At 40.0% G+C, this 13,312-nt stretch overlaps 1 protein-coding gene across 1 annotated transcript in view; it reads left to right on the forward strand.

The window, feature by feature from the left end:
- TAF4B (TATA-box binding protein associated factor 4b) overlaps positions 1-13,312 on the forward strand; it is a 118,069-nt gene that overhangs the window by 29,254 nt on the left and 75,503 nt on the right. The window contains 2 exon segments of the mRNA XM_060173639.1: positions 4,918-5,035; positions 6,694-6,793. Coding sequence (XP_060029622.1) covers positions 4,918-5,035; positions 6,694-6,793 — 218 coding nt within the window.

A 13,312-nucleotide genomic window follows, 5' to 3' on the forward strand; every position in this document is an offset into this window, starting at 1 on the left:
CTCTGGCCTCTACTGCTTTCTGGAGTTCATCTATTTTGTTGCCCTGCTCTGATATTGTTTTAGCTTGTTCAGCTAGTTGCATTCTTAGCTCAGCGATTTCAGCTTTCAGCTCTCTAGTAACCATGAGATAATTAGTATTTTCTTCCATGTTCTCATTTGTTGTTCCTGCATTTCTGATTATAATTTTTTCACATTCTTTACTCACTCCTGTTATTATTTCCTTAGCTAATGTTTGGATGTTGAACTTGTTATTTTGTGCTTCACCCTCTGGAGGACTTTTAGCTGGACTCTTGTCCTGGTTCGATTCTCCAATATTTCTTCTTGTTGTTTTAACCATTTTATATATTATGTTATGAGTTCCCTTTATCAGTACTTTTGAAATTATTAATCACTATTGCCTGGATTGACTTGTGTCTAAGTAAGTTAATTAAAGGGTTCACAGTGGTGGAAGTTAACAGTTATTTCAGCCCCTGAGTTGGAGCTCAGTGGTTTAAAAGCCTCTTTCTTTTTTTTTTTTCCTTCCCTGTAGGCTATGGGAGCCTGAGGGATTTTAAACTATCAATAAGGCTTCAGCTTAATCACTGACTCCTGACCAAGAGATAAAGCAGGGTGTGGCAGATAATCCAGTGGTTATGCAAAGAGACTTTCACAGCCCCATAGCTATGCCAAGGAGGTATAGGACTTCTCCTGAGTTTCCCGGTTAGATCTCTGTCCCCTGGTGTCCCTCCCTGTCGCTACTCCAGATTCTGAGGGCAGTAGCAATGGAGACTCAGAGTTGCACTTGGTGAGTCCCTGAGGAGTCCTCTCCTCCCTTAAGCTGTCCCCTTGTTGGTGGATCAGACTGGAGGAGGTGTCTCAACTGATAAACTGCTGAACTGTTAGCAGTCACTTAATCTCTCCTTAGGCTCCTCTCTCTTCTCTGTCACCAGCCACATGTGTTTGTACTCACCGGTGATTTAGTGGGTTCCTGTGGTCATTCAAGTCCTGTCTTGTTTTGGTCCCAGGTGGTCTCCTTTGCTATTCCTAGTTGATCCTGGAGAGGAGAGGACAGGGGAGGGGAGGGGAGGGAAGGGGATGGGAGGGGTAGGAGAGAAAGTGATCTGCTGCTCATAGCTCCGCCCCTGGAAGTCTTCATTCATGTCTGTTTGTTTTTGAGGCAGAAAGCAACTCTTGATTATAAACTGCAAGGGGGACAGTCAAGTGAGTAATTAGGACAGTAGTCAAAACCTTTGGTAGGATGGAAGTAGTAGTACTTCTTGGACTCTGCTCTTTCTGTTTTTTTTTTTTTTTTACATTTGATTTTTTTTTTTCTTTTTAATTGTGTTTACCAGAGCACTGCTCACCTCTGGCTGATAGTGGTGCTGGGGATTGAACCTGGGATTTTGGAGTCTTAGGTATGAGAATGTCTTTGTACAACCATTATGCTGTCTACCCTGGCCCTACTTGATTTTCACTCTAGAAATGTACAAACTTTGAAAGCTTCTTTTTTCCTTAGGTTTATTTATTTATTTATTTATTTATTTACCAGCTCAGCTCTGGTTTATGGTGGTGCAGGGGATTGAACCTGGGACTTTTGAGTCTCAAGCGTGAGAGTCTCCTTGTGAGAGTCTCCTTGTATAACCATTATGCTATCTAACCTCCTTTTTAAAATTATTTTTTTAAAGATTCTACTATTTATTTATTTTTTATTTTGCCTCCAGGGTTATTGCTGGGGCTTAGACTAGGAGTCCACTGTTCCTGGAGGCCATTTCCCCGCCTTTTTTGTTGCTCTTGTTTATTGTCGTTGTTGTTATTGGATAGAACAGAGAGAAATCGAGAGAGGTGGGAGAGAGAACTGTTAGACACCTATAGACCTGCCTCACCACAGGTGGGAACCTGGGGGCTCGAACCGGGATCCTTATCTGGTCCTTGTGTATAGCACCATGTGTGCTTAACCCGCACCACTACTGCCCGGTCCCCTAAAACTTATTTAATGGATAGAGAGACAGCCAGAAACCGAGAGGGAAAGGGAGAGAGCGAGAGAGACAGAGAACCTGCAGCTCTACTTCACTCATGAAGCTTCCCCTACAAATGGGGGCCAGGGGCTTGAACTCGGGACCTTGTACACTGTAATGTTTGCATTTAATCAGGTGCGCTACCTCCTGGCCCCTTTTTTCCTTAGGTTTGAATTCAGTTTCAGAGATGAAGCCACCTTAGGATCTGTGATGTTTAAATGTTTGCAAACCATTAGAATGGAGTTACTGTCAAAGGGAAAGGCACTTTAAAAAAAAATGTATTTATTTTATTTATTTATTCCCTTTTGTTGCCCTTACTGTTTTATTGTTGTAGTTATTATTGTCGTTGTTGTTGGATAGGACAGAGAGAAATGGAGAGAGGAGGGGAAAGACAGGGGGAGAGAAAGATAGACACCTGCAGACCTGCTTTACCTCTTGTGAAGCGACTCCCCTGCAGGTGGTTATCCAGGGCTCAAACCGGGATCCTTACGCAGGTCCTTGTGCTTTGCGCCACCTGCACCTGCTGCGGGTTACAGCCCGACTCCCGGCACTTTTTTTTTTTGTAAACTTAATAGAACTGAATTGGGGGAGGGGGTGGTCAAATGGTATATGGTACAGTTGTTGACACAATTGTTGGGTACAATTTCTCATCTTACCAATTAGTATCTGCAAAACACTCTTCCCCCCAAAATAGATCCATCCTCATATCCTAGGGCTTGAAAGCCCCACCTCCATCCCTCCCTCCCTCTATCCATCCCTCCACCACTCCCTGTCCTCCTGCCTCCAAGTCCTTTGCTTTGGTGGGGTACACCAAACCCGTCGAAGTTCTCCTTCATGTTACCCCTTTCTGTTTTTTCTCAATTTCTTTCTTTCTCTCTCTCTCTTTTTCTTTTCTTTTTTTTTTTTTTTAAAGATTTTATTTATTAATGAAAAAGAGAGAGAAAGAACCAGGCATCACCCTGGTACATATTCTGCCGGGGATTGAACTCAGGACCTCTTTCTTGAGAGTCAGATGCTTTATACACTGCGCCACCTCCCGGACCACTGTTCTCAATTTCTGTCCAAGTTCTGTTTTGTGTTTTCCATCTGTTCTTATTTTCAACTTCTGTCTATGAGTGGGATCATCGCATATTCATCCTTCTCTTTCTGGCCTATCTTATCTTGATATGATTCGCTTAAGCTCCACCTTAGATGAAGTAAAGAAGGTGAATTTACCATTTTTAATAGCTGAGTAGTATTCCATTGTGTATATACACCACAATTTGCTCAGCCACTCATCTGTTGTTGGACACCTGGGTTGCTTCCAGGTTTTGGCTGTTACAAATTGTGCTTCTTTGAACATAGGTACATACAGATCTTTTTGGCTGGGTGTGTCTGGTTGATATATCCCCAGGAAAGGAATTGCAGGGTCATATGGTAGATCCACCTCTAGCCTTCTGAGAGTTCTCCAGACTGCTCTCCACAGATGTTGGGCCAATTTGCATTCCCACCAGCAGAGCAGGAGGGTTCCTTTGCCTTCACAACCTCTCCAAGTTGTATTCTTTCTTTTTCCTACTGAGGAAATTGAGATACAAAGCACTAAAGAATTTACCAAAATTTATACGGGGAATAAATAATGAAACCAGAGTCCAAATTCAAAAATTTCCTTCAGAATCCATACATTTTTCTTTTTAAAAATGGAAGTGAGACATTCAGAAAAACAATTCACAAATGAGCAATATAATGAGTAATAACAAGTTGAACATACCACTCAGGTCAAGAAGAATCTAGTGTTTTATCTCTTTCGTTTATGTTGCTTGTAGTGAGATTTCCTTGGTTTCTGAGGTAGGTGTCCTAAGTGAGAAAATTGCTTAGTAATATTGTAGCATTTACATTTGTGGGTATGACTTGTTAGTACATTAGGAATCAACATAGAAAGAATTGTAACAGGGCTGGGGAGATAAAATAGTGGTTATCTAAAATAGTTTTCTGCCTCTGAGGCTCTGAACTCCCTGGTTCAGTTCCAGGTACCACCATAAGGAGTCGTAAATTTAAGATTTTTTCTTTTAACTTTATGCTTTTAATCTTGAATGAATGTGAAAGTTTAACTTTCCTTATGAATGTTACTTTGGTTCTTGCTCCAATTTTAACTAGCAAATCTGATGCCATTATTTATACTAACCTATTTTGAAGGAGGAGAAACCTATAAAGGATTCCCCCCTTTTGTTGCCCTTGTTGTTTAATGTTATTGTGGTGGTTGTTATTATTGGTGTCATTGTTGTTGGATAGGACAGAGAGAAATCGAGAGAGAAGACTGGGGGAAAGGTAGACACCTGCAGATCGCCTTCACCATTTGTGAAGCGACCCCCCTCCCCCGCAGGTGGGGAGCTGGGGGCTCGAACCTGGATCCTTACGCCTGTCCTTGCGCTTTGTGCCACCTGCGCTTAACCTGCTGCGCCACCGCTTGACCCCCACGGATTCTTATTTTATTGTTTTTAAATTTATTTTGGACAGAAACAGAAATTGAGATGGGGGCTAGAGAGAGAGAGACACTTTCAACACTGCTTCACCATTTTTGAAGCTTCCCTCCTACCGGTGGGGAATGGGGGCTTGAACTTGTGTCCTTAAGCATGTTACTGTGTGTGCTCTACCAGATGTACCACTACCCAGCCAAGGATTTGTGTTTTTTCTTGCTTCATTTTATTTTTCTTATATTTGAAAGGATAGAGAAATTGAGAGGAGAAGATTGAGAATGGGAGAAAGAGAGGGAGCCCAGCTGGGTGAGCACACATAGTTTGCAAAGACCCAGGTTCAAGCCCACACCTGCAGGGGGTGGGGATGCCAGTAGGTAATATTTTTAAATATTTATTTGATTTGATAGAGACAGAAATTTAGAGGAGGTGGGATGGTTGAATGACTACATTAATGGTTCTCATTGTTGCAGGTTGTCCAGCAACCTTTAGGAGCCATCACAAAACAACTGGCCACACTTTCTCATTCCTCAGCAGTGACTATTCAGAAGGCTGGGCAGAAGGTGCCAGTTAAGACTGCAGTACCTACTGGTCAGTACTCTGGTTTGTCTCTACTCTGTAACATTTGTTATGAAATAAGTGACTTATACTGGCTTTCTTTTTTAAAGAAAGGATGATTTATTGAAATATCTTTGTTACATTCATTGTATAAATGTAGCTACTTTTAGATATTGTTTTCTAATAATAGAAACAACTATTTGAGATACTTTTTAATTAATGGAATAATTTGCTAGGGAATTAAATACTTTTTGAATCAGTACTTTTGCCATATTTGCTACAGGCTTTTTTCTTTTCTTTTTTCCTTTTTCTTTTTTTTTTTTTCTTAAACCAGAGCACTGCTTAGCTCTGGTTGATGGTGGTACAGGGGATTGAACCTGGGATTTTGGAGCCTCATGCATGAGTCTCTTTGCATATAACCATTATGCTATCTACCCTCCACACAGGCTTTTTTTCTTTTTAAAATTTAAATCTTTGTTTGGAAATCAATCAGCACATAAAAGTTAGAAGTTTTAGGGGGCTGGGTAGTAGTGTTGCAGTTAAGTGCACATGGCGCAAAGCGCAAGGGCCAGCATAAGGATCCCGGCTCCCCACTTGCTTCAGAAGCGGTGAAGCAGGTCTGCAGGTGTCTTATCTTTCTCTCCCCCTCTCTGTCTTCCCTTCCTCACTGCATTTCTCTCTGTCCTATCTATATCATTAACAATAACTACAACAATAAAACAAGGGCAACAAAAGGAAATAAATTTTTTTAAAAAAAGGTTTTATGTGTGGGTAGAGGGTAGATAGCATAATGGTTATGCAAAGAGACTCGTGCCTGAGGCTCCAAAATCCCATATTCAATCCCCTGTACCACCATAAGCCAGCGCTGAGCAGTGCTCTGGTAAAAATAAATAAATAAATAAATAAATAAAAGAGAAGTTTTATAGGTTTTTAAAATTTGCCAATAATTTATTAAACCAGAGGAATGATCAATTATGGCTTAAGGTGGTGCCAGGGATTCAGCTTGGGTGAAACCTCTGTTGTTAGCGTTGTTTTTTTTAAACTTTTCTCTCTCCTCCCATTTTTTTTAATTTCTTTTTTTTTTAATTCTTATTTATTTATTGGATAGAGATAGCCACAAATCGAGAGGAAGTGGGAAGTAGAGAGGTAGAGAGACAGAGAGATCCTTGCAACCCTACTTCACCACTCATGAAGCTTTCCCCATACAGGTGGGGACCAGGGGCTTGAACCCGGGTCCTTGCACATTGTAACATGTGCTCAACCAGGTGCACCACGACCTGGCCCCTCTTATCTCCCTTTTTAATAAAATCAGTCATTCTATAAACAGTTTCAAGACTATTTAAAGATAAATATTGATAAAGGTATTGATTTTAGTTTAATTTTTTTTGCTAGAGCACTGCTCAACTCTGGCTTATGGTGGTGTGTGTGGGGGGATTGAACCTGGGACTTTAGAGCCTCAGGCATGAGAGCCTCTTTGCATAACCATTATGCTATCAACACCCCCTCCCCAAAGGTATTGATTTTATAAGCCAATTTCTTGTTTAGGTAATTTGTTCTCATGTTTGAATTTAAACGTCTTTGTTGGACAGTTTGAACTTTGTTTATTTTATATGTAATAACGTTTGTCCTGACTTATCATGAAGTGGTGTGATTACTTTTTAAAATTATGCTCTTTTCTTTTGTTATTGTAGCCTCTATCCTAAAGCAAATTACTTTGCCAGGAAATAAAATTCTGTCCCTTCAGGCAGCTCCTATTCAAAAAAATACTGAGAATGGAGCAACATTTTTCAGGTAAAGCAAAATATTTATGTTTTCTTCTTAATGAAATAAACATACAAGGGTTATTTTCTTCCTCGTAAAGTTGAAAGAAAAAAAAAAAAGAAAGAAAGCAAATAATGAACCCATGGTCTGATTTAAAGAAGCAGTATTAAAACAGCAAAAGTTGGCAGTATAGTGTTGATAAAAATAAATATTTAGAGGGGCCAGGCAGTGGTGCACATGGTTAAAATAAATGCACATCTTACCAAGCACAAGGACCTGGCTTCAGCCTCAATCTTCCCTCACCTGCACCCCCATCTGCAGAGCAATAAGCTTCACAAGCGGTGAAGTAGTGCTGCTGGTGTCACTCTGTCTCTTTTCCCAGCTCTGTCCACTTTGCCACTGCCCAGACTGCCACAAAAGAGTTTTATCATTTATAGTTGAGTAGTATTTCATTGTGTGTGTACCACAACTTTTAGTGGTGCTATAACCATCGGTGTGCCTTCTGCTCTTTGATTTCCTATCCATTAGTTATTTCATATAAAGTTAAATATTTTATATTCATATATATGCTTAAATATTATATATTATAAATATTATATATTCATATATACTTAAACATTAATTTAAGTATATAGATCCTTTCTTTTAATATTTTTTTAAACAGTGAACATCATTTGGTGTGTCCACTTACATGTCTCAACAGCTTTCAGTAAAGTATAATTTAATCTGTGCAATGAGTGTGCTCAAATTGTATTATCTGTTTATTTTTAATTAATTAACTAATTTATTTATTTTACCAGAGCACTGCTCAGCTCTGGCTTATGGTGGTGTAGGGGGTTGAACCTGGGACTTTGGGGGCTCAGGCATGTCTCTTTGCATATACTGTCTATTTATTAGCTTTATTCCTTGGTACTTTATCTTTTAAAATATTTATTTATGGATAGAGACAGATAAATTGAGAGGGGAGGGGATAGGTAGATAGATAAATAAATAGAGAAGGAGGGGGAGATAGATACCTGTAGCCCTGCTTTACCACTTGTGAAGCTTTTCCCCTCCAGTGGGGACTAGGGGCTTGAACCCAGGTCCTTACGCACTGTAATTTGTGTGCTTAACCTGGCCCCTGCCAATTACCTTTTCTGCTCTTAGTATACTAGTGTACTAACATGCATGTGACTTTTTCTATTCTCTTTGCTTATTTTTTAAACATTATATGCCGAGCTAAATCACACCAGGTACAGCACCTGTGTTCCCATCAGCGTGATCCAATTTTGATCCCTGAGACCACTTGAGGTGCCATGGCAGTGGAGCAAGCTCTGGTGCTGTGGTGGTGAACTCTCTTTTTCAGATAGATGGATAGATGGATAGATAGATAGATAGATGAATGATAGATGGATGGATTGATGGATGGATGGATAGATAGATAGATAAGATGGATGAATAAATAGATGGATGACTGATAGATAAATAGATTAGGTGGGTGGATAAACAGATGGATGAATGATGGATATACACAGAGTGACAAAGGGGAAGACACCGTAGCACCAGAGCTCCCTCCAGAGTGGCAGAAGCCAGTCTTGAATCTGACTGTGTACATGACAGAACAGACACACTGTCTAGATAAACCAACTTTCTGGCCCATCTTCAGCTGCTTTTTAAAATATCTTATTTTTGCACTAAGATATACTTCATTTTTATGTATTTTATGTATTATGATAATTGGATTGTGTGTGTATGTTTTGACTCTTTTAGATGTCTTTGTGTGTGTGTGTGTGTGTGTGTGTGTGTGTGTGTGTGTGTGCGTGCTGTTATTTCCTTTCTTGGATATTTAACATCATTCATTTAGTTATTACAGTTGAGCTTAGAATTGACCTTTGAAGTTGGTTCTTAACCAAGAAGTGTTAATTTGTATGCAATGTGATTTCTGACTGCTTTTTCAAATCTACTTGTTTAACTGAAAATAGTGTTTTAAAAATATATTTTTTATTTGTTAGTAGGATGGACACACACACACACACACACACCCCATAGTACTGCTCAGCCTTGGCTAATGGTGGTGTAGGGATTGAACCTGGGACTTTGGAGCCTCAGGCTTGCAACCCTTTTGCATAACGATTATGTTGTCTCCTCTGCTCTAACACTAGTATTTTATTTAAAATTATTTTTTGACCAGAGCAACGCTTAGCTCTGGCTTATGGTGGTGTGGGGGATTGAACCTGGACTTTGGAGCTTCAGACATATTTGCATAACCATTATGTTATCTACCTATGTCCTGAAAAGATTATTTCAAACTCCTTTTTTTTTTCCACTAAGGAAATCACGTTTTCTGTTTTGTTAGTGTACCTTAACTGAATTAGGGAAGTTGTGTAGTGCTTCAACACCAGAGGGAGCCAGAGATTCATAGTTGAATCTTCATAGTTTAGAAACACAAGTAACACATAGACCTTCACATATTGGTATTTCATTCTGCTTAAGCAGTCTGGCAAGCTCAGTAAGGAGTCATAGCTAATTTTGTAAGTGTGTATAGTATAGAGCCTCAGACGGGCATGAGCCCACCACTCCTGGATAGACTCTTTTTTTTTTTTTTTTTTAAATCAGATCACTGCTCAGCTCTGGCTTGTGGTGGTGTGGGAGAATTGAACCTGGGACTTTAGAGCCTCAGGCATGAGAGTCTCTTTGCATAACCATTATGCTATCTACCCAACCCTCTTTTTTGCCTCTAGGGTTATTGCTGGGGCTCTGTGGTTGCCTGCACTATGGACCCACTGCTCTTGAAGGCCTTTTTTGTTTTGTTTTGTTAATTGAGAGAGAAGGGATAGAGAAAGATAGACTTCTACAGACTTGCTTCACCACCTGTGAAGCAGGGACCCCCCACCCCCACCCCAGGTGGGGGGAGCTGGAGGCTCCAACCGGGATCCTTGGGCTGGTCCTTGTGTTTTGCACCATGTGCACTTAACTCATTATGCTAACACTCAGCCTCTTCTCATTTTTTTTTTTAATTGTTAGAGAAAGAGATATTAAGAGATACTGAGACCACAGCACTGCCTTACCATCCGTAGAACTTATGGTATCATAGTGGTCTCATGTGGTGTTGGAGCTTGAACTCTGGGCTGGTGTAAAAAACAAGGAGTGTGTTCTGTCAGGTGCACTATCCCTGAGCCCCAGTTAAGAGTTCTTAACATTTAGGGCTTAATAATAAAACATTTCTGCTAGTGGTAGTTTTTGGCAGCTAGGCATTTGGTGTGCTGTTTTAAATTTGCTTTACAGGATACTTAGAAGGTCATGTGACATGGTGTCATGCTGTTTACTACTCTTTATGTCCACTTTTTAATATTGAAGTCAGATTCTCTAGTATAGATTAAACAGATTTTTTTTACTTTCCATATGTAGATCATCATTTCACTGGGTGTTCATTAAAAATCTATATTCAGGTTTATCAATAATAATATGTAATAATAATAATATATATGATATGCAGTGTATATGGTTGATTATCCCAGAGCAGGAAGTGTAGAGAGAGGAGGCATAGGGAACATCTCTGACAAAAACAAACATCTCATCTTTCTTTTTTTTTTTTAAATAGACACTGGATTCATTTTTATTTATTTGTTGCCCTTGTTGCAGCTTTCTTTTTTAATCCAAATTTTATTTTATTTGGGGATTAAAGAGTCACAGTAATTACAGTTGTTGGTATGTGTGTTTTTATGATTTACAGTAAATACAGTTGTTGGTACATGTGTAAAATCTCAATTTTCTGCAAAACCCCCTCACCCCACAGCCTAGGTCCTTCTCCACCACCATTTAGCAGAACCCGACAGCCCTCCCTCCCCAGAACTCTCTACTTTGGTGCAATGCATCAGAGCCAGTCCGAGTTCTGCTTTGTGTTTCCCCTTCTGTTCTTATTTCTTAACTTCTGTCCATGAGTGAGATCATCCCATATTCATCTCTCCTTTTCTGGCATATCTTACTTGATATGTAAATCTCTCATCTCAGAAAGACAAAAGGGACATGGAAGAATTATCCAAATATCTGTGCCCAGATTTTCTTTGATGTGTTAAAAATTCAACAACGAAAGCCTATGTTATATCTGGATAGAAATGGTGTTCTTAAATACTGCATAGAGAGAAATTGCATCAATGAAAACTTAGGTTGTGGATATGTCATGGTCATCCTCAAGAAGGTTTGCCTTACCCAATGATAAGAGACAGTTAAAGGTTGGAGAATGATTTATAAGAATGATTTCTTGAATGCTTGGGTGAAGACTCAGTGGGTAAAGTATGTACCTTAGTATGTATGAGACTATGAGTTCACCTTCCAGCCCCAGGGGAACTCCGTGGACAGAGGAGTGGTGCTTTGATGTCTCTCCTTGTGCTCGCTGATGTTCTCCCCCCACCCCCCAAATCAGTCTGGGGAGACAGGAAGAGAAGTAGTGCCTGAGTGAGAGTCACAACTAAAGAGTCTTGAAGAGCTGAGGAGATAGTACAACTTTTGTGCATGTCTGAGGCTCCAGAGATCCCAGGTCCCATCCCTGGCATCTCTGTGTGCTAGAGCTGAGTAGTACTCTGCTCTCACTCTTATTCTGTCTTGTGAAAACAAATTTTTAAGAAGAAATAGAGGTTTCTAGTGGAGGGGTGGGGCACAGAATTCTGGTGGTGGGAACTGTATAGAATTATATCTTATAATCTTTTAAATCAATATTAAATCATTAATAAAACATGAAAAGAAAAAATAAGAAATATAGAAGCAAAATAGGGTTGTATTGTTAAATGGGAAACTGGGGAATGTTATGCATGTACAAACTATTGTATTTACTGTTGAATGTAAAACATTAAAAAAAATAAAAAAAAAAAGAATTCTCACAAGAGTGAGAGAGACTGCAGAGGTGTCTTACGACACCTAGAGATCTTGGAAAAAAAACAATAACTAAAACAAGGGCAACAAAAGAGAATAAATAAATAAATAAAATAATAAATTTTTTTTTTAAGCCATAAAAAAATAGAGGGGTCGGGTGATAGCGCAGTGGGTTAAGTGCACATGGCACAAAGCGCAAGGACTGGTGGAATGCTGGGCTGAGCTTCACTGACGGGAGACAGATGACCAGGAACTCATGGCTGAGGTGCAGGCAGTATCTCTTTATTCATGTGGAAGGCAGCACAATCTAAACCATCTAAACTAACTAAAAACTAATCACAATCCTGTCCTTATGTATATACTAGCCAAGTAGGGTGGGAACAGGATGTGACCGAGAGAGGGTGGAGCAAAAAGTGACTGGTGCAAATCAGGGTGTACTACGAGAGGGGGCGGAGCAAAAACACATCATAAACCAGTGGGGATTAAACCAAGGCCCTGCAGGCAGGGTAGTGCTTAGTTAACAGTGGTTATATAAATAGAATACAGTGTTAAGCAGGGGGGATTAAACCAATGAAACAGAAGGGGTCTTAGAAGCATACCAACAGTGGAAGGATCCTGGTTCCAGTCCCCAGCTTCCCACCTACAGGGGGGTCGCTTCACAGGCAGGTGTCTTTCTCTTCCCTTCTCTGTCTTCCCTTCCTCTCTCCATTTCTCTCTGTCCTATCCAACAATGACGACATCATCATCAACAACAACAATAACTACAACAATAAAATAAGAGCAAAAAAAAGGGAAAATAAATAAATAAATAAATAAATTGGGGAGCTGGGTTCACAAGGACCCAGTTTCAAGCCCCTTGTCCCCATCTACTGTGGGGAAGCTTCATGAGTGGTGAAGCAGCGCTGCAGGACTCTCTCTTCCTCTCTACCTCCCTCTTCCTTATCAATTTCTCTGTCTCTATACTAAATAAAATGTTTTTTAAAAATTGGTGGGTCGGGCGGTAGCACAGCGGGTTAAGCACATATGACGCGAAGTGCTAGGATCCACACAGAGATCCCTGTTTGAGCCTCTGGCTGCCCACCTGCAGGGGAGTCGCTTTGCTTCACAAGCAGTGAAGTGAGTCTGCAGGTGTCTTTTTCTCCTCCTCTCTGTTTTCTTCTCTCTCAATTTCTCTCTGTCCTATCCAACAACAATGACAACAACAATAATAATAACAAGGATGATAAAAAAAGAAAAAAATTAAAAAAAAAAGAAAAAAAGCAAAATAGCTCACTTGGGTTTTATACTGCTTTGCCAAATGCACAACCAAGGCTTAAGCCTGTCCTCCCCCACGATCTAGGGAACTTTGGTGCTGTGGCCTTTTACTTTCTCTCTGTGCCTTTGTCTCTGTCTCTGTCTGTAAGTTATCCCAGACCAGTGAAGCCTTTGCAATTAAAAAAAAAAAAAAAGGCAAACTACTTTTATCAGACATTAATAATGTAGTTTCGCCTTGAAATAAGTTTGCTTTTGAAACAAACTAATTAGATAATACACAGACTTCGTGTAAATTCCAAAAGGCACAAGAGGATTAATTACAGTGGTGAAATAAAGTTCTCCATTCCTTTTTCCTTGCTACCTAAGTTCTCAGCCTAGGCCAGCCTTCCCTTCCCTTCCCTTCCCTTCCCTTCCCTTCCCTTCCCTTCCCTTCCCTTCCCTTCCCTT

The sequence above is a fragment of the Erinaceus europaeus genome, chromosome 15 (assembly GCF_950295315.1).
Source record: "Erinaceus europaeus chromosome 15, mEriEur2.1, whole genome shotgun sequence".
NCBI lineage: Eukaryota > Metazoa > Chordata > Mammalia > Eulipotyphla > Erinaceidae > Erinaceus > Erinaceus europaeus.